General features: G+C 39.0%; 1 protein-coding gene across 1 annotated transcript in view; it reads right to left on the reverse strand.

The window, feature by feature from the left end:
* Positions 1-10,949, reverse strand: part of PATJ (PATJ crumbs cell polarity complex component) — a 371,645-nt gene extending 360,696 nt beyond the window's left edge. The window contains exons 1-4 of the mRNA XM_052636620.1: positions 10,928-10,949; positions 10,666-10,832; positions 8,491-8,685; positions 6,977-7,116 (exon numbers count right to left, since the gene is read on the reverse strand). Coding sequence (XP_052492580.1) covers positions 6,977-7,116; positions 8,491-8,685; positions 10,666-10,832; positions 10,928-10,949 — 524 coding nt within the window. The remainder of the gene's footprint in view (positions 1-6,976; positions 7,117-8,490; positions 8,686-10,665; positions 10,833-10,927) is intronic.
* Between the last annotated feature and the right edge of the window lie 13,658 nt (positions 10,950-24,607).

The following is a 24,607-nucleotide window of genomic DNA, read 5'->3' on the forward strand; positions in this document are numbered from 1 at the left end:
GGTTTCTGCCATACATCAACATGAATCAGCCATAGGGATACATATGTCCTCAAGGCAAGAATACCAAAGTGGTTTGCCATTCCCTTCTCCGGTGGACTATGTAGGAACAAAGCTAGTGGAGATGATGGATTTCCAGTTGAGCTATTTCAAATCCTAAAAGATGATGCTGTGAAAGTGCTGCACTCAATATGCCAGCAAATTTGGAAAATTCAGCCAAATTCCAGGCTACAGGACTGGAAAAGGTCACTTTTCATTCCAATCCCAAAGAAAGGCAAAGTCCAAAGATGTTCAAACTACCGCACAATTGTACACATTTCACATGCTAACAAAGTAATATTCAAAATTCTCCAAGCCAGGCTTCAACAGTACATGAACCATGAACTTCCAGATGTTCAAGCTGGATTTAGAAAAGGCAGAAGAACCAGAAATCAAATTACCAACATCCATTGGATCATTGAAAAAGCAAAAGAGTTCCAGAAAAACATCTACTTCTCCTTTATTGAATAGGCTAAAGCCTTTGACTGTGTGGATCTTGACAAACTGTGAAAAATTCTTCAAGAGATGGGAATAACAGAACACCTGACCTTCCCCCTGAGAAATCTGTATGCAAGTCAAGAAGCAATAGTTAGAACTGGACATGGAACAACAGACTGGTTCCAAATCGGGAAAGGAGTAGGTCAAGGCTGTATATTGTCACCCTGCTTATTTAACTTATATGCAAAGTACATCATGTGAAATGCTGGCCTGGATGAAGCGCAAGCTGGAATCAAGATTGCAGGGAGAAATATCAATAACCTCAGATATGGAGATGACACCACCCTTATGGCAGAAATTGAAGAACTAGAGCCTCTTGATGAAAATGAAAGAGGAGAGTGAAAAAGCTGGCTAAAACCTCAACATTCAGAAAACAAAGATTATGGCATCCAGTCCCATCATTTCATGGCAAGAAGATGGAGAAACAATGGAAACAGTGAGAGACTATTTTCTTGGGCTCCAAAATCACTGCATATGGTGATTGCAGCCATGAAATTAAAAGATACTTCCTCCTTGGAAGAAAAGCTATGACAAACCTAGACAGCATATTACAAAGCATTACTTTACCAAAAAAGAAAGTGAAGTCCCTCAGTCGTGTCTGACTCTTTGTGACCCCATGGACTGTAGCCCACTAGGCTCCTCCATCCATGGGATTTTCTAGGCAAGAGGACTGGTTACCAACAAGGGTCCGTCTAGTCAAAGCTATGGTTTTTCCAGTAGTCATGTTTGGATATGAGAATTGGACTATAAAGAAAGCTGAGCACCAAAGAATTGATGTTTTTGAACTGTGGTGCTGGAGAAGACTCCTGAGAGTCCCTTGGACTGCAAGGAGTTCAAACCAGTCAATCCTCAAGGAAATCAGTCTTGAATATTCAAGTATCAAATAATACTGGACTGGCTTGCCATGCCCTCCTCCAGAAATGTTCAATATAGTTAATATTTATTGAGCACTTATTAGGAGCCAGAAACTCTGCTAAATGCTTTACAGGCATTATCTACTTTAGTCTTTACAATCACCTTTTAAAGTACTTTAGTTAAATTTTACATGTAAGAAATTAAAGGGAGTTTAGCATCTTATCTAAGAGTCTGACTGTAAACCATACTCTGTAACTTCTTAAAGAGCATACGAAGAATAGGATTTACTCTGGTTTACTATATGTGACTTCATTTTCTCCTAAACACTCCTCCTTCTCTTTATTATCTCCACAGTTCCTTCTTATCTTTATCTCTGTTGTATCCACCCATCTCTCCCTTCTGTTCTCAATGTCAACCATCTAACTGAGATCCATATCTAATACCTAAAGCCTGACTTGCAAAATTACTCAAGGTTTATTTTTCTAGGCTCTCCTGTGCTGAATCTGCAAGGAGATCCAACCAGTCAATCCTCAAGGAAATCAGTCCTGAATATTCATTGGAAGGACTGATGTTGAAGCTGAAACTCCAATACACTGGCCACCTGATGCGAAGAGCTGACTCATTTGAAAAGACCCTGATGCTGGGAAAGATTGAAGGCGAGGATGAAATGGTTGGATGGCATCACTTACTCAATGGACATGAGTTTGAGTAAACTCTGGGAGTTGATGATGGACAGGGAGGCCTGGCGTGCTGCAGTCCATGGAGTCGCAAAGAGTTGGACACGACTGAGCGACTGAACTGAACTGAACTGTGCCGGTATTTCTCATCTCAAAAGTATATAATGACGTCTATGGTTGTTGGCCAGTAAGGAGCGGAGCGTCAAAGGAAAGAATTTTGCCATGACTATTTCATAAAAGAACTTCTTTAACCTTCAAAAGTAAAAATCTCTCGAGAAGGGATTCATCTCAGAACAGAGAAGTATAATTCATAAATTTAGAATTATGAAAATTCATTATATCACCCTTATGCTTTTCTCAGGTCACAGCAGCAGATTCAGCAAAACTTCATCCAGGACCAGAATTCGGTAGCTCCTGACCTCTAGGACACAATGTAAACTTGACTGGTATTCAAAGGCCCCATTTGGCCCCAAAGTACTCTTCTAACTTGGCTTCCTCTCTCTATATATAAACCCCTTTTCCAACTATCCTGATCTACTCTTTTCCTCTCAAACATGTCTGGTATTTCCTGCTTTTGTGGAAATGGTTTTCTCTATCTCTAATGCCCTTCCCCTCCACTCAGCCAAATTCAATCCACCCTCCATGTTGCAATAAAGTGTCTTTGCTTCTGTCTCCTGTCTCTTCATCACTCACCTCATTATCATGATGCTCTGAGCTACTTGCTTATCACTCACTGAGCGTTCATTTTTACTAAGTGCGCTGTCCACAGAGCTAGCTACATCCTCCTCTACTAGATTTTAAGCTTCCTGAGAAGAGGGACTCATATGTTTTATACTCTCCTTGCTACTGCTGCTAAGTCACTTCAGTCGTGTCCGACTCTGTGCGACCCCATAGACGGCAGCCCACCAGGCTCCCCTGTCCCTGGGATTTTCCAGGCAAGAACACTGGAGTGGGTTGCCATTTCCTTCTCCAATGCATGAAAGTGAAAAGTGAAAGTGAAGTCACTCAGTCGTGCCCAACTCTTAGCGACCCCATGGACCACAGCCTATCAGGCTCCTCCATCCATGGGATTTTCCAGGCAAGAGTACTGGAGTGGGTGCCATTGTCTACTCTCCTTTGGAACTAACAAATTGGTTATTTCATTTTTGATGCCAAAATTGTGGTTGGCTCTTACAGTAGATCACACTGCATTAAAAATGTTGCTTATATATATCCTTTTATTATATTAGGAAAGGCTTATATTAGAGAACAAGAGTGTGATATAAAATTGTACATACTTTAAGACCTTGTCTATATAAAAAGAAAATGTTCTAGTGAATTTCTCAACAGTCCAGTGGTTAGGACTCAGCACTTTCACGGCTGTGGCCTGGGTTCAATTTCTAGTTGGGAAACTAACATTATGCAAGTGACACGGTGCAGCCAAAAAAAACATTCCAATGTGTTTCCTACAGTTGTCTCAGGGTAGTCAAAGTCCAGGAGCTTTTTGGTGTATAGGAGGAGTTAATATATTTCTATATTTTATATTATAGCCATGTATTACTTTCATAATGATCTTCATAATTTTGAAATATATATTTTTTAACATTGAAAATGTTGCTTGTGAACTTCTCCCTAGTCCTGAAGAAATCTTTTTTTTTTTTTTTTAAGGAACATTTATTTTTAAATAGGACCTCTCCATGACAATATCCAGGAATCACCTTCCATTTTCCTATCTCCCACATCCTCCTTCCTCTAACTTCTTCACCTAAATTCCTACTCACAGCTTATTCATTAAGGGAAATTTCTTAATTAATCCCAAATGAGTGAGTTACTCTTGAATCTTTTTGACCCTGATATATTAATAACTCATCTTGCAATACATTGGTCCTTAATTTACTCACACTAAAATTTCCTATTTTCTGGAAATCAATTCTATTTTAATCTACCTTTTCCTCTACCCAGTAGACTGCCAGGACATCTCATTTCTTTCCAGTCATTATCTGCTTAGGGAATATAAACTTCACCCAAAATAAACAAACTGCAGAAGTCTTCTGGCAAATATTATTTTGATGCATTCTAAAGCTGAACTCATTTTACTCCTACTATTATTTATAATTTAACTCTCTCCTACTACATATATAAATGAATTTACAGTGTGCATTCAGGGTGAGACCAGTTCTTTTCTCTCCACTGCAACATTCAGAAATAATGGATTTCCATGACTTCAAGAGCCAAAGGGTGTTCAGTAAGCTCCTGATATAACACAGTTCTATGTGGAGAATCCTCAGAAGAAAGAAAGACCATTTAAAATGATCCAGAAGGTCCTGCATGGCTGGCCTCTACCTCTCTCTAGCGACTTTTTGCACTGCCTTGCACTAAGCTACCACATCAGCTAAACACCAGACACACTCCTAAGATATGAGCTGTGTTCCACCTCTTCTCAGGGCTTTAGGTAAAGTACCTACTCCTCTCCCCAGCACCTTCTGCCCTCTGGAGACTCCACTGTTGCCTCTCAAATTTCCCCTAAGCACCACTGGTTCCAGAAAGCTCCCTGACTACTTAGCTGTGGGGACAAGTCTTTACACACTCAAATATGGAACTCTTCTTTTCAGAAGTGCTCACCTCAGATTGTACTTACAGACCTATTAGTAGAGGGTAATTGAGACGTAAGAATGGACCACAAAATGGTTAACAACATTGAAAATACGCTAAAGCCACTGAATTACATACCCCAAAATGGTGACACTTACATTATGTGAATTATATCCCAATAATGATTCTTAAGTCAAAAAAAATTAAAAAGAAAATCTGAGTCAATCAAAGTTAAGTAGGCTTTTTGTCAAGGGACTCCGTAGCCTTAAATAAGCTGCTGTCAAGTGACTCTAAGTCCAGTTTACCCTGGATTGCCTAGCTTTGCCAGAATAGTCCTAATTATACCTCCTGTCTCAGGGTCATATTAATGGCACAGCCTCTAACTCTCCAACAAAATGTCCCAACTTGGACAATAAATTATATGACTATCCTAAGACTCTGATGCTGGGAGGGATTGGGGGCAGGAGGAGAAGGGGACGACAGAGGATGAGATGCCTGGATGGCATCACTGACTCGATGGACGTGAGTCTGAGTGAACTCCAGGAGTTGGTGATGGACAGGGAGGCCTGGCATGCTGCGATTCATGGGGTCACAAAGAGTAGGACACGACTGAGTGACTGAACTGAATTGAACTGAACTGAGGTATGTATATCTAATCTCCAAACAGAGGATTGAGTTTCTCAGATATAATTGACTACTGGACTTCACTGGTGGTCCAATGGTTAAGAATCCACCTGCCAATGCAGGGAACACAGGTTCGATCCCTGGTCTAGAAAAATCCCACATGTCAGGGCACCTAAGCCTGTACACCACAACTACTGAGCCTGTGTGATCTAGAGCCCGTGCGCTCTAGAGCCCATGCTCTGCAACAAGAGAGGCCACCACAATGAGAAGTCCAAGTGGACTTGGAAAGAAGTCCACTTTCCAACGAAGAGTGGCCCCTGCTCGCCACAACTAGAGAAAGCCCAGATGCAGTAACAAAGACTCAGCAGAATGAAAAATAAATTTAAAAAAATTCTTTAAGTGTAATGAATGAATATATCACAGTGTATTTGTATAGTTGAATACTATACAACAATGAAAATGAATGAAGTGCTACAATCAACCATGTTGATGAATTTCACAAACGTGATGTTGAACAAGAGAAGCCAGATGAAAATAAATGCATATTATAAAATAAATATATAGCTGACTACTGCTATAACTCCTTGGAACAAACTTCAGGAAATGTTCCATTAGCTTGTAGAATAAAGGTACAAAGGTCATAAAAATCCATCATTTCTGAATTTTCAGTTGAGGAGATTAGAACTGACCCCTAATACGTGGATAACGTGAATCCAAAAATATTATTATTGACTGAATTTTCTGTAATAGTTATGCTACTGCCGCTAGCTTTCTAAAAGGCAACAGTAATACTAATATATATTTTTAAAAAGTAATAATATAATGAATAGTGTGCGTTTTAAATAAGTAATAAACTAAAGAGTTGAAATCAGGCATTGAAACATGTATAATATCATATAAGAAACAAATTGCCAGTCTAGGTTTGATGCAGGATATAGGATGCTTGGGGCTGGTGCACTGGGATGACCCAGAGGGATGGTACAGGGAGGAAGGTGGGAGGAGGGGTTCAGGATTCAGAACACATGTACACCCGTGGTGGATTCATACTGATATACAGCAAAACCAATACAATATTGTAACGTAAAAAAAATAATAATATTAATAAAATAAAATATGAAAAAAAGAGCTGAAGTCAAGTAGAGACAAAATACAGGTCTTATACATAACCTTTAAAATAATAAAGCTCAGGCACAAGTGCAGAGGGGGAATCACATAGACTTCAGGGAGATTTTTGTTGACAATAAGTGAAATAAACAGCATGTTATGACCAATGAAAAAGCTGTTACAATCTCATTTAATAAATAATATAATATGTAGAATGTAAATTTCAATATGCCCATCTTACTGATCAAACCATTGCTGTCTCACATTCAGTTGTGAGAGAGTGTGACGGAATGGAAAGAACATGAGCTTTGCCATCAGACAGTCTGAGAATCACATCATGGTTCCAGCATTAATAGCTCTGTGCCTATAGGGAAACCACTGAACTTCTCTGAACATTCACATCTATAAAATGGAATAATGATACTACTAGCTAGATTGATGCCACAAGTGTATGTGAGAATATATGCAAAAGGCCTGAAAAATGCATAAGAAGAGGAAAGCATTAGCTGCTGTCGTTAACTGTTCTGGTATGACTAGTCTCTTATTCTCCTTAATGTTTTCAGAATTGTTAGAAAAAAATTAGCAAAAAGCAAATGACCACGCTTCCTCACCTGCCAGCTATACTCCCTGGCTGCACTTCCTTCACGAAGATGTCGACTTCTCCCAGATTTTGACCTCTAAGGGCCACCACACTGAATCCAAGGCCTCCAGTTGAAGGCCGTTCTATATCTATGTATTCGATTTGCCGGCCCTAATGAAGAGGGATTTTTAAAAAGTCAATGAAATTTACATTTGCCCTTTTTAAGGAACTAACATTTCTACTTTGTAAATAGCCCCCAAACAGCTTCTCTTAAGTCATTTCTACGAAACCAAATAAACTCAGCATTTCAGTAATAAATTATTTATTTCTGTAAATCCTCTCACTTGATTATTTTCAGTAGAACATAAGGGGGCATGTGCACTGTTCTGCAACCTCAGAGAATTGGAGAGATATTTTCACACTTCATTCACAGTATGAGACGAATCCCAAGCTAGATGAAAATTCCTGAGAAAAAATGTCTTTTCCTATAGTAAATTCTAAGTTACTTTTTATAATGAATTTCTCTAAATTCTCTTGAAGCAAAATATTATTTTTAAATAAGAAAAGTAAACTAGACTTATCAAAAAATATTCTAGTGTTGAGACCTAAATCAGAATCAGCTGCATTTTTTGGGATTCTGTTTTTAATTCTATTGTGATAAATTAATATTTTATTAGGTTAATTCAAAAGATTACAGAAAGGCCACTATTCAAATGGGGCTACCTGTGACAAACAAGTATTTTATTGCTTTGGTGAATAATTAATTGTATTTATTACATGAGAACTTCATAAATGTAATCAACTAATAAAAGCATCACATAAAAATAATTATTAGTCTAATTAAGGGGATAGAGCAATTAAATCAAAAAAGGAATTAGGTATAGAACATTATTTAACTATCACACCTTAAATAGATTCTTTTTAACTTTCAAACTCAAGTTCCATTTTTTAGGGTACTTGTTAGAAGGCAAGGTGAATAAAGGAATCTAGCACATCTAAAAATTCAACTATCATTTGATTTTAATAGATACTAAGGATGAAATGGGATTACACTTTCAAATGTTTTCCTAGACTTTCCAAATTATAATTTTCCAAATTACATTTAGATTTTATATATACTATAAATTATATATACTAGATTTTCCAAATTATATTAATTTTAACTCCCATTAATTCTGTTTTGATATAAAATTTAAAATAATTTCAAAGGAATTATATTACTTTGGCAGACACATTATTTTTCCTTCTATGATCAAAACTATGAGAATCTCTTTCCTTACAAGTGTACAGATGTGTCAGACTGGAGTCATTGTCTTAAAACCTATCCTCACCAGGCACATGGATATTTTTCTTATGTAATTTTAAACAAATTTCCAACTCACAGATTAGAAAGTAGCATCAACTCCTCCTAACAATGTAAAAACACAAACAAACAAAATACAGAGTAACACATTTTAGAGGCAAAAAGTGTGAGTGTAGGTTTCTTTTTTAACCTCCAACAATAGAAATAAAACTAAATAGTCCCTTGACAAGATATAACTTTACCTGGGCCATCTGTTGTATGACTGAGTTAAAATCTTCATTTCCTGACTTTGGAGTCCAAGGAAATAACCCAGATACAGTCAAGTTATTAGAGGACCTGTGGGCATTCCCATTAGTAATGGCACCATCCGTGAACACCAATAACCCTTTCCTAGAAAAATCAAAGTTGGCTGAACAATCTGAGGGTATATGGCTGAGCTGTTGGAGAAAAAAAGAGAGAATTATCAACAGAAACCTACAGACAAGAAGTATTTCTATTTATTAAATATTATATTTTATCTCTCACATGTATAATGGCATGCTAAATATAGACATGTGAAAGAAATGATACAGATACATGAATCTGTGTTTATAAGGCTATAAATGTTTTATTTAGTATTATACAAAATGTTTAACTTATTCTCATTTCCTGCCCTCTACCGTTACCTCAGGTTAATATAGCATGTAATATAGCTCATTATACTTTACATACGCAGACATGCCCAGTCACATAAACATGCATGTAAGGCCCTGAGCCCTTCTGCATTCATCTATATATTTCTGTGGCTCAGTTGGTAAGGAATCTGCCTGCAATGCAGGAGACCCAGGTTTGATCCCTGGGTCAGCAAGATCCCCTGGAGAAGGAAATGGCAACCTACTCCTGTACTCTTGCCTCGAGAATTCCATGGACAGAGGAGCAGGGCAGGCTACAGTCCATGGGATCGCAAAGAGTTGGATGCAACTGTGCGACTAACTTTCACTTTCATACATTTCCACGTGGGGAAACACAAAAGATCTGCAGGTAGTATATTCAAAGGTAACTCAGCATTTATTAAGTGCTTGCTATAAGTAAAGTACTATACCCAAAGTCCTATATAGTATCTCACTTAATCTTTACAATAGCCCTAGAGATACTCTTATTTCATTTTGTCAACATGGAAACTGAAGCACACAGGGATTAAATAACCTGCCCATTAGTAGCAAATGTATTGCAAAGCCACTTAAACACTAGTGGGGGCGGGGGGAGGTGGGAAACTAAGGAAAAAGAAAAATAGAGGTTAATTTTTAAAATATCATTGGCTGAGGGACTTCCCTGTTGGTCCAGTGGTTAAGATTAAGACTCTGCACTCCCAATATAGGGAGCATGGGTTCAATCCCTGGTCAGGGAACTAAAATCTGTCATGCCTCATGGTATGCCCAAATTAATTAATTGATTGATTTAAAAATACCACTGGCTGATACAAGTACCAACACAATAGAACAAAGGAAATATGAAGAACAAATGTCATAAGACTCACAGAAAAAAATCAACACCGATAAAAACTCTATGAAAACACAGATATGAAAAATCACATGGATTTTATAGCTGACTGAATAAAATATGATTATTTACATAATAACTGCACACTAAATAAACATAAAAGATTGTTATTATGATGGAACAGTTGCTTAAGTCCAATTTTAGTCCAGTATGAGTGATAGATTTGTAGGAATCTTTCCCAACTTCTATTGCCACCAATAGCATTCATTGCTGTGATGTACTCATTCCATTATCAGAATATAGAATCTTCAATATGGGGAGTGCTAAAATTCTGGTATAAATTTTGATCTAGAGAAAGTAATTCACAGAAAGACATATGTGCAGAATTTAATCCTTAGTTAGCTATAGAAAAATCACTTGCTAAATATTTATGGATAGGCATTTTGGTTTATCAGCAAAAAGCATTTTTTTTCCGCAAATTTTGTTAATTTTCACATAACAACTCTGCTACATTAACTACATTTAAAATTCTGCCCATATTTAATCTATAAGATAGCTACTATTCAAGCTCAGCATCTAGAATAGATTATTTAAAATCAATTTGCCATCCCTGACCCCAAAATAGAACAACCAAAAGAGTAGATAAAACTCTTAATATCACTCCAAGCAGAGGGGCTATGTGTCCTGTAATTCTGAAGAAAATGTTAAGAATTTTCAAAGCATCTGAACTTTACATAAATAAGTATAAAAAACTAGAATCCAAAGCCAAACACAAAACTTATTATCAACATTTTTAAACTATCTATGCCAATGCTACCTGCACACAAGTCCCAATACAGCCTCTTTGCAGAATTAAGAGTAGACTGTATCTATTTCCTTCTATCTTTCTTTGCTGGTTTGAATAACAGCAACAGGTAAAACCTTGATGGGTAACTTACTTGCCCTTTCAGTTGCTTGATGGACTGTTGAAGTGTGAGTATCTGGTTGAAAAGGGGGCTCTTTAGTGTCTCATAAAAAAGAGAGAGCTTTTCATTCTGCGAAGTGTCACCCTTCTCCTGCAATTTCATTTTCAAGCGATCAAGAACTTGCAGGACCTGCAGTTTATCTTTTTTAAAAAGGATAATGAGTACAAGTTAAATCTCATCTTACATTCCATTTTTGAATAATTAATTTAGTGAAAGAAGTATATATCTAGTTTACCTGTAGCAGGATTTTCAGGCATTTTGAATTACTGTCTTCAATCACTTTGAAAGAAACCTAAAGAAAAAAAGTTAAATATAGAGAAAAATTATTTTCCATTAGTGTATACAATTCTACAGTCCTATAGAAAAGTCAAAGAAAACCTCAAGAACATTCTCCATCAAAATATTTCATTCAAGAAATCCAAATTAAAAGCCATACACGGCCACTAAAATGGCTAAAACTTGAAAGCAAAACAGATCATTGTAAGTGGTGACAAAAATGTGAAGTAACTGGGACTCTGAGACATTGCTAGTAGGAACATAAAATGGCACAAACACTTTGAATAACTGTTTGACAGTTTTTTGGAAGTTAAAACTACACTTACTATATGACCCAGGACTTTTCCACTTTTAAACATTCACCCCAAAGTGAAAATATATGACCACAAAAGACCTATGCAAAAATGTTCAGGGAATTCCCTGGTGGTCCAATGGTTAGGATTCAGTGCTTTCAATGCCAAGGGCCAGAGTTCAATCCCTGGTCAGGAAACTAAGATCCCACAAGTTGTAGGATGTGGCCGAAAAACAGCAACAACATAGCATTTTTATTTATAAAAGCCCCAAACCAGAAAAACCCAAATGTCTAATAACAGATTAAAAGATAAATCAACTAAGATATGTAAACAAAATAGAATATCCAGAAATAAAAACAGAAAACATTACTGACACACACAACAAAGATGAATCTCAAAAACAGTGTTGAGGGAAAAGAAACAGACCCAAAAGGATATGATTGCCTGGGCACAGTGAAAAGCAGTTGACTAGGAAAATATCTGAGGGAGCTTTTTTGGGGTGATGGAAATGTTCTTTTTTTGTATTTTTTATGTTCTATGTTTTGAATGGAGTATTACTTAAACAGATGCATACATTTATTACAATTCATTGACCTATATATTTGTTTTATTTTATTGTATGTAAGTTATACTTAAAGAAAGTTGATTAAAAAAAAAGAGAGAGAGAGATCCTAGGCTGGAAAAGAACATCCAAATAATGGATAAAGAAGATACTAGAGAGATTAGGGGAAAAAATCCAAACTAGTCATCAAATGATAATCACCCAATCTGGCATTGTCCATGGATAATTCTTTTAATTCCAATGATTTGCTCAAACTAGCCTAAAATGTAATCAAAACTCAAAAAGTTATATATACTTCCCTGGTGACTCAGAGTGGAGAGTCCACCTCCCGATGCAGGGACACAGACTCAATCTCTGGGCCAGGAGGATCCCACATGCCCTGGAGTGCCTGAGCCCATGAACCACAACTACTGAGGCTGCGTTCTGGAGCCCGGGAGCCATGCAACTACTGAGCCCACGTGCAGCAACCACTGAAGCCTGCGCTCCCTAGGGCCGATGCTCCGCAACAAGAGAAGCCATGGCAATAAGAAGTTCTCCCACTGCAACTCGAGTAATCCCCCTCGCCGCAACTAGAGAAAAGCTCACACAACAACAAAGATTCTGCACAGCCAAAAACAAAATCTCAAGATGTTAGCAAACCCTTTTCTCTGTTGAAAATGGCACTTTCACAGTGGTCACTTAAACAAGCAAACAAAAAACCACAGCGATCACTTTCACTGTAATACTTTCATATCACATACACTATGAAAGTGTATCACTTTCACAGTGGCACACTGTTATAAATGCACCATCTAAGAACTATGAGTACTACACAGTCCAACTGTTCTTACATTATCTCTGAATATACTTCTGAATACAACCTTTATCTTCTAACTCAAGGTCATTAAGCAAGAAAGCATATTAAAAAACCAGTAAGAGATGCTTTTGGCATTGATAAAAGGTTCCTATATTCCATTCAAATATTCACTGGATTCCATGTGAATAGAGCATCACAGAAAAACTTCTGATATGCTCAGCATCTCAACTATGCAGCCCTTAAAACTATCCACTGACAGGTAAATGTGAATAATGGAAGGGTAGTCACAATGACACTGTCCTTTTCTATAGCAGCACTTAGCCCAAGAGTGGACAAGAGCAGCTTTGTGGTCATTAATACTGTACATCAACCTCTCTAAATCAAAGAAAGCAAACTAAAACTATGAAGTGCTACTTTTTATATTAGATTGGCATTTTTTTTTTCTAATAATAGCTTGTACCCCAGATGTCATAGAAAAACAGGTGGGAAAATAAATCTGCACAATCTTCTAGGAGAATGACTGAGAAATATCTATCAATATATGAAATTCATATTCTCTTCTACCCAGAATATTAACTTATGAGTGTCTCTCCTAAAGAAAGGAGAGACAAAAAGACACACAGATGATGTACAAGCACATTTGCTGCATTGCTTTTAACAATAAAACTCCTGGAAAAATTAAACTATCAAAATTAGTCATTAAAATAATGAATATGGTTGAAATGTACTGAAACAAGAATGAGTGGGTAATAGTTATCAGCAAGCCCGTGGCTCAATCCTTCATCAAGGGATTCCCAGATTGATGCCAGACCTCCTCCGTGCAAACAAGCTAAAAGGTTTTAATAGATAACACAGTCTCTCATTTTAAAATGTCAGGAAATACCTGATCTGTCTTAATTGCTATCGTAAATAATCTGAGAACATATGGATATATAGAGCATAGCTGGCTGGAAGATGGGACGTAATCACAAAGACATTTTCTATTGGAGGAACTAATAGAGTATAAATCTTGGGATTCCCCAAACCGAAGAGTCTTCCTTTAAGAAAATGTTTCTGTATATGTTGTTCACAACTGGTCTGGTAACCCCAAACAAAACAAAAAATAATGTGTTCCTAGGTTGAATTTTACTCAACACATTAAAAATATCTGTAAAAGTCTGTTAAAAATAGCAGTAAAAGTCTGTTAGAAATACATTTATAAGTAACAACGTCAGTCTACGTGTAAGGAGGTGTTTTAAGCATGCTGATAGTATGTCCTAGTATGAAAAAGTGACATTCTTTGGAAGCTGTGTCTACTGGCTGGGGGCTCCTCCAGAAAAGAATTCTGTGCCTAGTTCCTGTGTTACTCTATCTTGCCTGTAACCTTGGAATCACGATAAGGTTTGGTGCTGGGTATGAGCTCTCACTCACAGGAGGGCAATTCAACCCTTTGTGTCAACACAGGAACAGCAGCTAATCCATGCCTGTGTGCTCTGTCACTCAGTCGTGTCTGACTCTGCAGCCCCATGAACTGTATGCAGCCCGCCAGGCTCCTCTGGCCACAGAATTTTCCAGGCAAGGATACTAGAATAGATTACTACTTCCTACTCCAAGGGATCTTCCCGACCCAAGGAATCAAAGCTTAACAACTGCTGCATTGGCAGGCAGATTCTCTACCACTGCACTGCCTGGGAAGCCCCATTATCTAATAGACACACCAAATAAGAACAACAATAAGTTTCAGAATATATGAACTATTTTCCCCTTTTTAAAGAAAATAATATATATTGGTGTATGTATCATTTTCTAGATTTAGAAAGATAGTCAATATAATAATAATGATAACTTATGGGAAGAAGTGAGGAAGGGGAGATAAAAAATTAGACCTATACTTTATAAATACCAGGGCTGTTTTTTAATTTAAAAAGCATGTATTATGTTTATAACTTGAAAAGTAAAAGGGACAAAATGGCTAAGATGGCCTAATGAGAGATCAAGATAGATATATAGCAAGAAAATGACAACACAATTGGATAATTATATTGTAAGGCATATACATACAATAGCAAGAGTGTGTACCATATACAAATAGATGGGGAAACAATGGAAACAGTGAGAGACTATTTTGGGGGGCTCTAAAATCACGGCAGATGTTGACTGCAGCCATGAAATTAAAAGACACTTGCTCCTTGGAAGATAAGCTATGACAAACCTAGAGAGCATATTAAAAAGCAGAGACAGGGGTGGTCCTAAGATGGCAGATGAAGAGGACAGGGAAACCACTTTCTTTGCCACAAATTCTTCAAAAGAACATTTGAAAGCTGAGTAAATTCCATAAAACAACTTCTGAATGCTGGCAGAGGACATCAGGCACCCAGAAAAGCAGCCCATTGTCTTCGAAAGGAGGTAGGAAAAAATATAAAAGATAAAAAGAGAGACAAAAGAGGTAGGGATAGAGATCCATCCTGGGAAGGGAGTCTTAAAAAAGAGAGAAGTTTCCAAACACCAGGAAACACTCTCACTGGCGAATCTGTGGTGAGCCTTGGAACCTCGGAGGGCAACATAACCGGGAGGAAAAGTAAATAAATAATTTAAACCCACAGATTACATGCCCAACAGTAACTCCCAGCAGAGAAGCAGCCCAGACGCCTGCATCCGCCACTAGCAAGCAGGGGCTGGACAGGGAGGTGTGGGCTGCATTGCTTAGAGTAAGGAATGGGCCTGAATGGCCCAAGGGCAATCTGAGGGAACTAACTTGAGATAGCAAACCAGACTATGGGATAGCTATCCCAGGAAAGCCCTAACCTAAGACACCACCAGGCCCACTGACAGAACAAAGGACTGAGCAGAGCTAGCCAGCTGCGGACCAGCCCATCCCCTGGCGGAGACAGGCAGGCGAGGGCAGCCAGAGCTGGAAGAAAGCAATGACGGCCCCAGAGAGGCATCATCTACCAAACTGCAAGCAGGCTTCATTGCTAACTAAGACTTCTTGGGATTCTGGACAGTCGACATCTGCCGGGAAGGTCACAGCCAGAGATCAGCTCCCCAGAAGACACACAGCACACCTGAGAAGGTGCGCTGGTTGTACACCCAGAAAACTGAGCGGCAGGGACGAGGGAGACAATAAGTCACAGGGACCACACTCGCCAGCACCTGGTCACCTGAGCTGCTCAGACCTGAAAGGGTACAAAACGCAGGCCCAACAGAGTCTGCGCCTTTGTGGAGTACCCGAGTACCTGAACCTGAGTGGCTTAGACCTGGGAAGTGCATACAACCCAGGGCCAGCCCCAGACAGTTCCCGGCAGAGCAACCTAGAGCCTAAGCAGTACAGACAGGGAAAGCACACATGCTGTGAGTGGGGCCAAACCCAGTGTGGCCGAGATACTCCAAGCACACGCCAATGTTATGTGTTTGCATTGTTCCTCCCTCCCAACAGGAAGACTGAACAAGTGAGCCTAAAAAAGTGTCCACCACTGCCCCCATGTGTCAGGGCAGAAATTAGACACTGAAGAGACAAGGGAACAGAAGAAGCTAAAACAAATAGACGGAACCGCCTTGGAAGTGACAGGGGCAATAGATTAAAACCCTGTAGTTAGCACTGACTACATAGGAAGAGGCCTATAGATCTTGAAAAATATAAGCCACATCAAGGAACTATCTGAAAATGAACTGATCCCACACTGTCCACAACACTACCAGACAAAGTCATAGATATATTTTTATTATTATCATTCTTTAAATTTAAAAATAATTTTATTTTAAATCCTCTATTACTCGTTTAGTTTCATTTTTATAACCTACTGCTAAGTCACTTCAGTCATGTCCAACTCTGTGTGACCCCATAGACAGCAGCCAACCAGGCGCCCCCATCCCTGGGATTCTACAGGCAAGAACACTGGAGTGGGTTGCCATTTCCTTCTCCAATGCATGAAAGTGAAAAGTAAAAGTGAAGTTGCTCAGTCGTGTCCGACCCTCAGTGACCCCATGGACCACAGCCTACCAGGTTCCTCCATCCATAGGATTTTCCAGGCAAGAGTACTGGAGTGGGTAGACATTGCCTTCTCCTTATAACCTACTATTACTTTGCAAAAAAAAAAAAAAAAAAAAAAAAGGACCCAATTTTTTTAAAGCAAACTTCATATATACATATTTTATCATTTTTGTGACTTTTTTTTTCCCTTTAATATTGTATTTTTGAGAATCCAACCTCTACTCTAGATTTTTAATCTTTGCTTTTCGGTATTTGTTATCAATTTTGTACCTTTACGAACCCAATCTTCAGTACCCATTTTTACTTGGGAGTGAGATTACTGGCTTGACTGCTCTCTCCCCCTCTGGACTCTCCTTTTTCTCCACCAGGTTGCCTTTATTTCCTCCCTCTCCCTTCTCTTCCTACCCAACTCTGTGATTCTCTTTGTGTGTTCCAAACTGTGGAGAATACTTAGGGAACTGATTACTGGCTGGATCTGTCTCTCTCCTGTTGATTCTCCCCTTTATCCTCCTGGCCACCTCTGTCTCCTTCCTCCCTCTTCTCTTCTCTGTAAAACTCTGTGAACATCTCTGAGGGATGCAGACTGTGGAGAGCACATAAGGAAGTGATTATTGGCTAGCTTGCTCTCGCCTCTTTTGATTCCCCCTCTTCTCCTCCTGGTCACCTCTATCTCCCTCCTCCCACTTCTCTTTTCCATGTAACTCTGTGAACCTCTCTGGATGTCCCTCACTGTGAAGAAACTTTTCATCTTTAACCTAGATGTTTTATCATTGGTGCTGTATAGATGGAAAAGTCTTGAGGCTACTGTAAGAATAAGACTGAAAACCAGAAGCAGGAGGCTTAAGTCCAAATCCTGAGAACACCAGAGAACTCCTGACTCCAGGGAACATTAATTGACAGGAGCTCACCAAACGTGCCCATACCTACACTGAAACCCAGCACCACTCAAGGGCCAAAAAGTTCCAGAGCAAGACATATCATGCAAATTCTCCAGCAACACAGGAACATAGCCCTGAGCTTCAATATACAAGCTGCCCAAAGTCACACCAAACCCACTGACATCTCATAACTCATTACTGGACACTTCATTGCACTCCAGAGAGAAGAAATCCAGCTCCACCCACCAGAACACTGACACAAGCTTCCCTAACCAGGAAACCTTGACAAGCCACCCGTCCAACCCCATCTACATGAGGAAACTCCAAACTAAAGAGAACTCCACAAACTGCCAGAATACACAAAGGCCACCCCAAACACAGCAATATAAACAAATGAAGAGGCTGAGAAATACCCAGCAGGTAAAGGAACAGGATAATGCCCACCAAACCAAACCAAAGAGGAAAAGATAGGGAATCTACCTGATTAAAAATTCCAAATAATGATAGTGAAAATGATCCAAAATCTTGAAAACAAAATGGAGTTACAAATAAATAGCCTGGAGACAAGGATTCTAGGTCATCTTCTAGGTCCTAGAAGAAATACAAAAGACTCAATATACAATGAATAATGCAGTAAATGAGATTAAAAAAAAAAAACACTCTGGAGGGAACCAACAGTAGAATAACTGAGGCAGAAGATAGGATAAGGGAGGTAGAAGATAGAATGGTAGAAATAAATGAAACAGAGAGGAAAAAAGAAAAATGAATTAAAAGAAACGAGGACAATCTCAGAGACCTGTGGGACAATGTTAAATACCCCAACATTCGAGTCATAGGAGTCCCAGAAGAAGAAGACAAAAAGAAAGACCATGAGAAAATACTTGAGGCGATAATAATTGAAAACTTCCCTAAAATGGGGAAGTAAAAAATCACCCAAGTCCAAGAAACCCAGAGAGTCCCAAACAAGATAAACCCAAGGTGAAACACTCCAAGACACATATTAGTCAAATTAACAAGATCAAACACAAAAAACAAATATTAAAAGCAGCAAGGGAAAAACAACAAATCACACACAAGGGGATTCCCATAAGGATAACAACTGATCTTTCAATAGAAACTCTTCAGGCCAGGAGGGAATGGCAGGACATACTTAAACGATGAAAGAAAATAACCTACAGCCCAGATTACTGTACCCAGCAAGGATCTCATTCAAACATGAAGGAGAAATCAAAAGCTTTACAGACAAGCAAAAGGTGAGAGAATTCAGCACCACCAAACCAGCTCTCCAACAAATTCTAAAGGATCTTCTCTAGAGAGGAAACACAGAAAGGGTATATAAACTCGAACCCAAAGCAATAAAGTAAATGGCAATGGGATCATACTTATCAATCAGTTCAGTTCAGTCGTGTCCGACTCGTTGCAACCCCATGAATCGCAGCACGCCAGGCCTCCCTGTCCATCACCAACTCCCGGAGTTCACTCAGACTCACCTGCATTGAGTCCGTGATGCCATCCAGCCATCTCATCCTGGGTTGTCACCTTCTCCTCCCGCCCCCAATCCCTCCCAGCATCAGAGTCTTTTCCAATGACTCAACTCTTCGCAGGAGGTGGCCAAAGTACTGGAGCTTCAGCTTTAGCATCATTCCTTCCAAAGAAATCCCAGGGATGATCTCCTTCAGAATGGACTGGTTGGATCTCCTTGCAGTCCCAGGGACTCTCAAGAGTCTACTCCAACACCACACTTCAAAAGCATCAATTCTTCGGCGCTCAGCCTTCTTCACAGTCCAACTCTCACATCCATACATGACCACTGGAAAAACCATGGCCTTGACTAGATGGACCTTAGTTGGCAAAGTAATGTCTCTGCTTTTGAATATATTATCTAGGTTGGTCATAACTTTTCTTCCAAGGAGTAAGCATCTTTTAATTTCATGGCTGCAGTCACCATCTGCAGTGATTCTGGAGCCCAAAAAAATAAAGTCTGACACTTTTTCTACTGTTTCCCCATCTATTTCCCATGAAGTGATGGGACTGGATGCCATGATCTTTGTTTTCTGAATATTGAGCTTTAAGCCAACTTTTTCACTCTCCTCTTTCACTTTCATCAAGAGGCTTTTTAGCTCCTCTTTACTTTCTGCCATAAGGGTGGTGTCATCTGCATATCTGAGGTTATTGATATTTCTCCCGGCAATCTTGATTCCAGCTTGTGTCTCTTCCAGTCCAGCATTTCTCATGATGTACTCTGCATACAAGTTAAATAAGCAGGGTGACAACATACAGCCTTGACATACTCCTTTTCCTATTTGGAACCAGTCTGTTGTTCCATGTCCAGTTCTAACTGTTGTTGCTTCCTGACCTGCATACAGATTTCTCAAGAGGCAGGTTAGGTGGTCTGGTATTCCCATCTCTTTCAGAATTTTCCACAGTTTATTGTGATCCCCACACAGTCAAAGGCTTTGGCATAGTCAATAAAGCAGAAATAGATGTGTTTTTTGGAACTCTCTTGCTTTTTCCATGATCCAGTGGATGTTGGCAATTTGATCTCTGGTTCCTCTGCCTTTTCTAAAACCAGCTGGAACATCAGGGAGTTCACGGTTCACGTATTGCTGAAGTCTGGCTTGGAGAATTTTGAGCATTACTTTACTAGCATGTGAGATGAGTGCAATTGTGTGGTAGTTTGAGCATTCTTTTGCATTGTCTTTCTTTGGAATTGGAATGAAAACTGACCTTTTCCAGTCCTGTGGCCACTGCTGAGTTTTCCAAACTTGCTGGCATATTGAGTGCAGCACTTTCACAGCATCATCTCTCAGGATTTGAAAGAGCTCAACTGGAATTCCATCACCTCCACTAGCTTTGTTCGTAGCGATGCTTTCTAAGGCCCACTTGACTTCACATTCCAAGATGTCTGGCTCTAGATTAGTGATCACACCATCGTGATTATCTGGGTCGTGAAGATCTTTTTTGTACAGTTCTTCCATGTATTCTTGCCACCTCTTCTTAATATCTTCTGCTTCTGTTAGGTCCAGACCATTTCTGTCCTTTATCGAGCCCATCTTTGCATGAAATGTTCCCTTGGTATCTCTAATTTTCTTGAAGAGATCTCTAGTCTTTCACATTCTGTTGTTTTCCTCTATTTCTTTGCATTGATCGCTGAAGAAGGCTTTCTTATCTCTTCTTGCTATTCTTCGGAACTCTGCATTCAGATGCTTATATCTTTCCTTTCCTCCTTTGCTTTTCACCTCTCTTCTTTTCACAGCTCTTTGTAAGGCCTCCCCAGATAGCCATTTTGCTTTTTTTCATTTCTTTTCCATGGGGATGGTCTTGATCCCTGTCTCCTGTACAACGTCACGAACCTCATTCCATAGTTCATCAGGCACTCTATCTATCAGATCTAGACCCTTAAATCTATTTCTCACTTCACTAAGCGCCGGCGGCTGTGAGCCTGCGAGCTGGCTCACTAAGCGCGGCCGAGAGGAGCTACCCTGCATCCGAGGTCAGGGGCGGCGGCCGAGAGGAGCTACCCTGCGTCCGAGGTCAGTGGCTGCGGCTGGGAGGAGCTACCCCGCGTCCGAGGTCAGTGGCGGCCGGGAGGAGACACCCGGTGTCCGAGGTCAGGGCGGCAGCTGGGAGGAGCAACCCGAGGAGTGGTGGCTGCACAGCACAGGAGGGCCTAGATGAGCTACCCCACGTTGAAGGTCAGGAACTGTGGCGGTAAGGAGATACCCCTCATCCAAGGTAAGGAGCAGCAGCTGTGCTTTGCTGGAGCAGCCGTTAAGAGATACCCCACACCCAAGGTAAGAGAAACCCAAGTAAGATAGTAAGTGTTGCAAGAGGGCATCAGAGGGAAGACACACTGGAACCATACTCACAAAAAACTAGTCAATCTTATCACACTAGGACCACAGCCTTGTCTAACTCAATGAAACCAGGCCATGCCTACGGGGCAACCCAAGACGGGCGGGTCATGGTGGAGAGGCCTGACAGAATGTGGTCCACTGGAGAAGGAAATGGCAAGCCACTTCAGTATTCTTGCCTTGAGAACCCCATGAACAGTATACTTATCAATAATTACCCTAAATGTAAATGGGTTGAATACCCCAACCAAAAGACAAAGCTTGGCTGAATGGATACAAAAATAAGACGCCTATATATGTTGTCTACAAGAGACCCACCTTGAAACCAGGGACACATACAGACTGAAAGTGAAGGGCTGGAAAAGGATACTCCATGCAACTAGAGACCAAAAGAAAGCAGTAATAGCAATACTCATATCAGATAAAATAGACTTTAAAACAAAGGCTATGAAAAGAGACAAAGAAGGACACTACATAATGATCAAAGGATCAATCCAAGAAGAAGATATAACAATTATAAATATATATGCACCTAACATAGGAGCACCACAATATGTGAGACAAATGCTAACAAGTATGAAAGGGGAAATTAACAATAACACAATAATAGTGGGAGAATTTAATACCCCACTCACACCTATGGGTATATCAACTAAACAGAAAAGTAACAAGGAAACACAAACTTTAAATGATACAACAGTTAGACCTAATTGATATCTATAGGACATTTCACCCCAAAACAATGAATTTCACCTTTTTCTCTAGCGCATATGGAACATTCTCCAGGATAGATCACACCCTGGGCCATAAATCTAGCCTTGGTAAATTCAAAAAAATTGAAATCATTCCAAGCATCTTTTCTGACCACAATGCAGTAAGATTAGATCTCAATTACAGGGAAAAAAACTATTAAAAATTCCAACATATGGAGGCTGAACCACACACTTCTGAATAACCAACAAATCACAGAAGAAATCAAAATAGGCATAGAAACAAATGAAAATGAAAATACAACAACCCAAAAGCTATGGGACACTGTAAAAGTAGTGCTAAGGGGAAGGTTCAGAGCAATACAGGCTTAGCTCAAGAAACAAGAAAAAAGTCAAATAAATAACCTAACTCTACACCTAAAGCAACTAGAAAAGGAAGAAATGAAGAACCCCAGGGTTAGTAGAAGGAAAGAAGTCTTAAAAATTAGGGCAGAAATAAATGCAAAAGAAACAAAAGAGACCATAGCAAAAATCAACAAAGCCAAAAGCTGGTTCTTTGAGAAGTTAAGTAAAATTGACAAACCATTAGCCAGACTCATCAGGAAACAAAGGGAGAAAAATAAAATCAATAAAATTAGACATGAAAATGGAGAGATCACAACAGACAACACAGAAATACAAAGGATCATAAGAGACTACTATCAGCAACTATATGCCAACAAAATGGACAACTTGGAAGAAATGGACAAATTCTTAGAAAAGCACAACTTTCCAAAACTGAACCAGGAAGAAATAGAAAATCTTAACAGACCCATCACAAGCACAGAAATTGAAACTGTAATAAGAAATCTTCCAGCAAACAGAAGCCCAGGACCAGAGGGCTTCACAACTGAATTCTACCAAAAATTTCGAGAAGAGCTAACACCTATCCTACTCAAACTCTTCCAGAAAATTGCAGAGGAAGGTAAACTCCCAAACATTCTATGAGGCCCCCATCACCCTAATACCAAAACCTGACAAAGATGCCACAAAAAAAGGAAACTACAGGCCAATATCACTGATGGACATAGATGCAAAAATCCTTAACAAAATTCTAGCAAACAGAATCCAACAACACATTAAAAAGATCATACACCATGACCAAGTGGGCTTTATCCCAGGGATGCCAGGATTCTTCAATATCCACAAATCAATTAATGTAATTCACCACATTAACAAATTGAAAAATAAAAGCCATATGATTATCTCAATAGATGCAGAGAAAGCCTTTGACAAAATTCAACATCCATTTATGATAAAAAAAAAAAAAACCCTCCAGAAAACAGGAATAGAAGGAACATACCTCAACATAATAAAAGCTATATATGACAAACCCACAGCATTATCCTCAATGGTGAAAAATTGAAAGCATTTCCCCTAAAGTCAGGAACAAGACAAGGGTGCCCACTCTCACCACTACTATTCAACATAGTTTTGGCAGTTTTGGCCACAGCAATCAGAGCAGAAAAATAAATAAAAGGAATCTAAATTGGAAAAGAAGTAAAACTCTCACTGTTTGCAGATGATATGATTCTCTACATAGAAAACCTTAAAGAGTCCACCAGAAAATTACTAGAGCTAATCAATGAATATAGTGAAGTTGCAGGATATAAAATCAACACACAGAAATCCCTTGCATTCCTATACACTAATGAGAAAATAGAGAAATTAAGGAAACAATTCCATTCACTATTGCAACGAAAAGAATAAAATACTTAGGAATATATCTACCTAAAGAAACAAAAGACCTATATATAGAAAACTATAAAACACTGGTGAAAGAAACCAAAGAGGACACTAATAGATGGAGAAATATATCCTGTTCATGGATTGGAAGAATCAATATAGTGAAAATGAATATACTACCCAAAGCAATTTATAGATTCAATGCAATCCCTATCAAGCTACCAACGGTATTTTTCACAGAGCTAGAACAAATAATTTCACAATTTGTACGGAAATACAAAAAAAACTCGAATAGCCAAAGCAATCTTGAGAAAGAAGAATGGAACTGGAGGAATCAACCTGCCTCACTTCAGGCTCTACTACAAAGCCAGTCATCAAGACAGTATGGTACTGGCACAAAGACAGAAATATAGATCAATGTAACAAAATAGAAAGCCCAGAGATAAATCCATGCACCTATGGACACCTTATCTTTGACAAAGGAGGCAAGAATGTACAATGGAGAAAAGACAATCTCTTTAACAAGTGGTGCTGGGAAAACTGGTCAACCACTTGTAAAAGAATGAAACTAGAACACTTTCTAACACCATACACAAAAATAAACTCAAAATGGATTAAATATCTAAACATAAAACCAGAAACTATAAAACTCCTAGAGGAGAACATAGGCAAAACACTCTCAGACATAAATCACAGCAAGATCCTCTATGACCCACCTCCCAGAATATTGGAAGTAAAAGCAAAAATAAACAAATAGTACCTAATTAAAATTAAAAGCTTCTGCAGAACAAGGGAAACTATAAGCAAGGTGAAAAGACAATCTTCAGAAGGGGAGAAAATAATAGCAAATA

Source organism: Budorcas taxicolor, chromosome 3 (genome assembly GCF_023091745.1).
Source record: "Budorcas taxicolor isolate Tak-1 chromosome 3, Takin1.1, whole genome shotgun sequence".
NCBI classification, from domain to species: Eukaryota; Metazoa; Chordata; class Mammalia; order Artiodactyla; family Bovidae; genus Budorcas; species Budorcas taxicolor.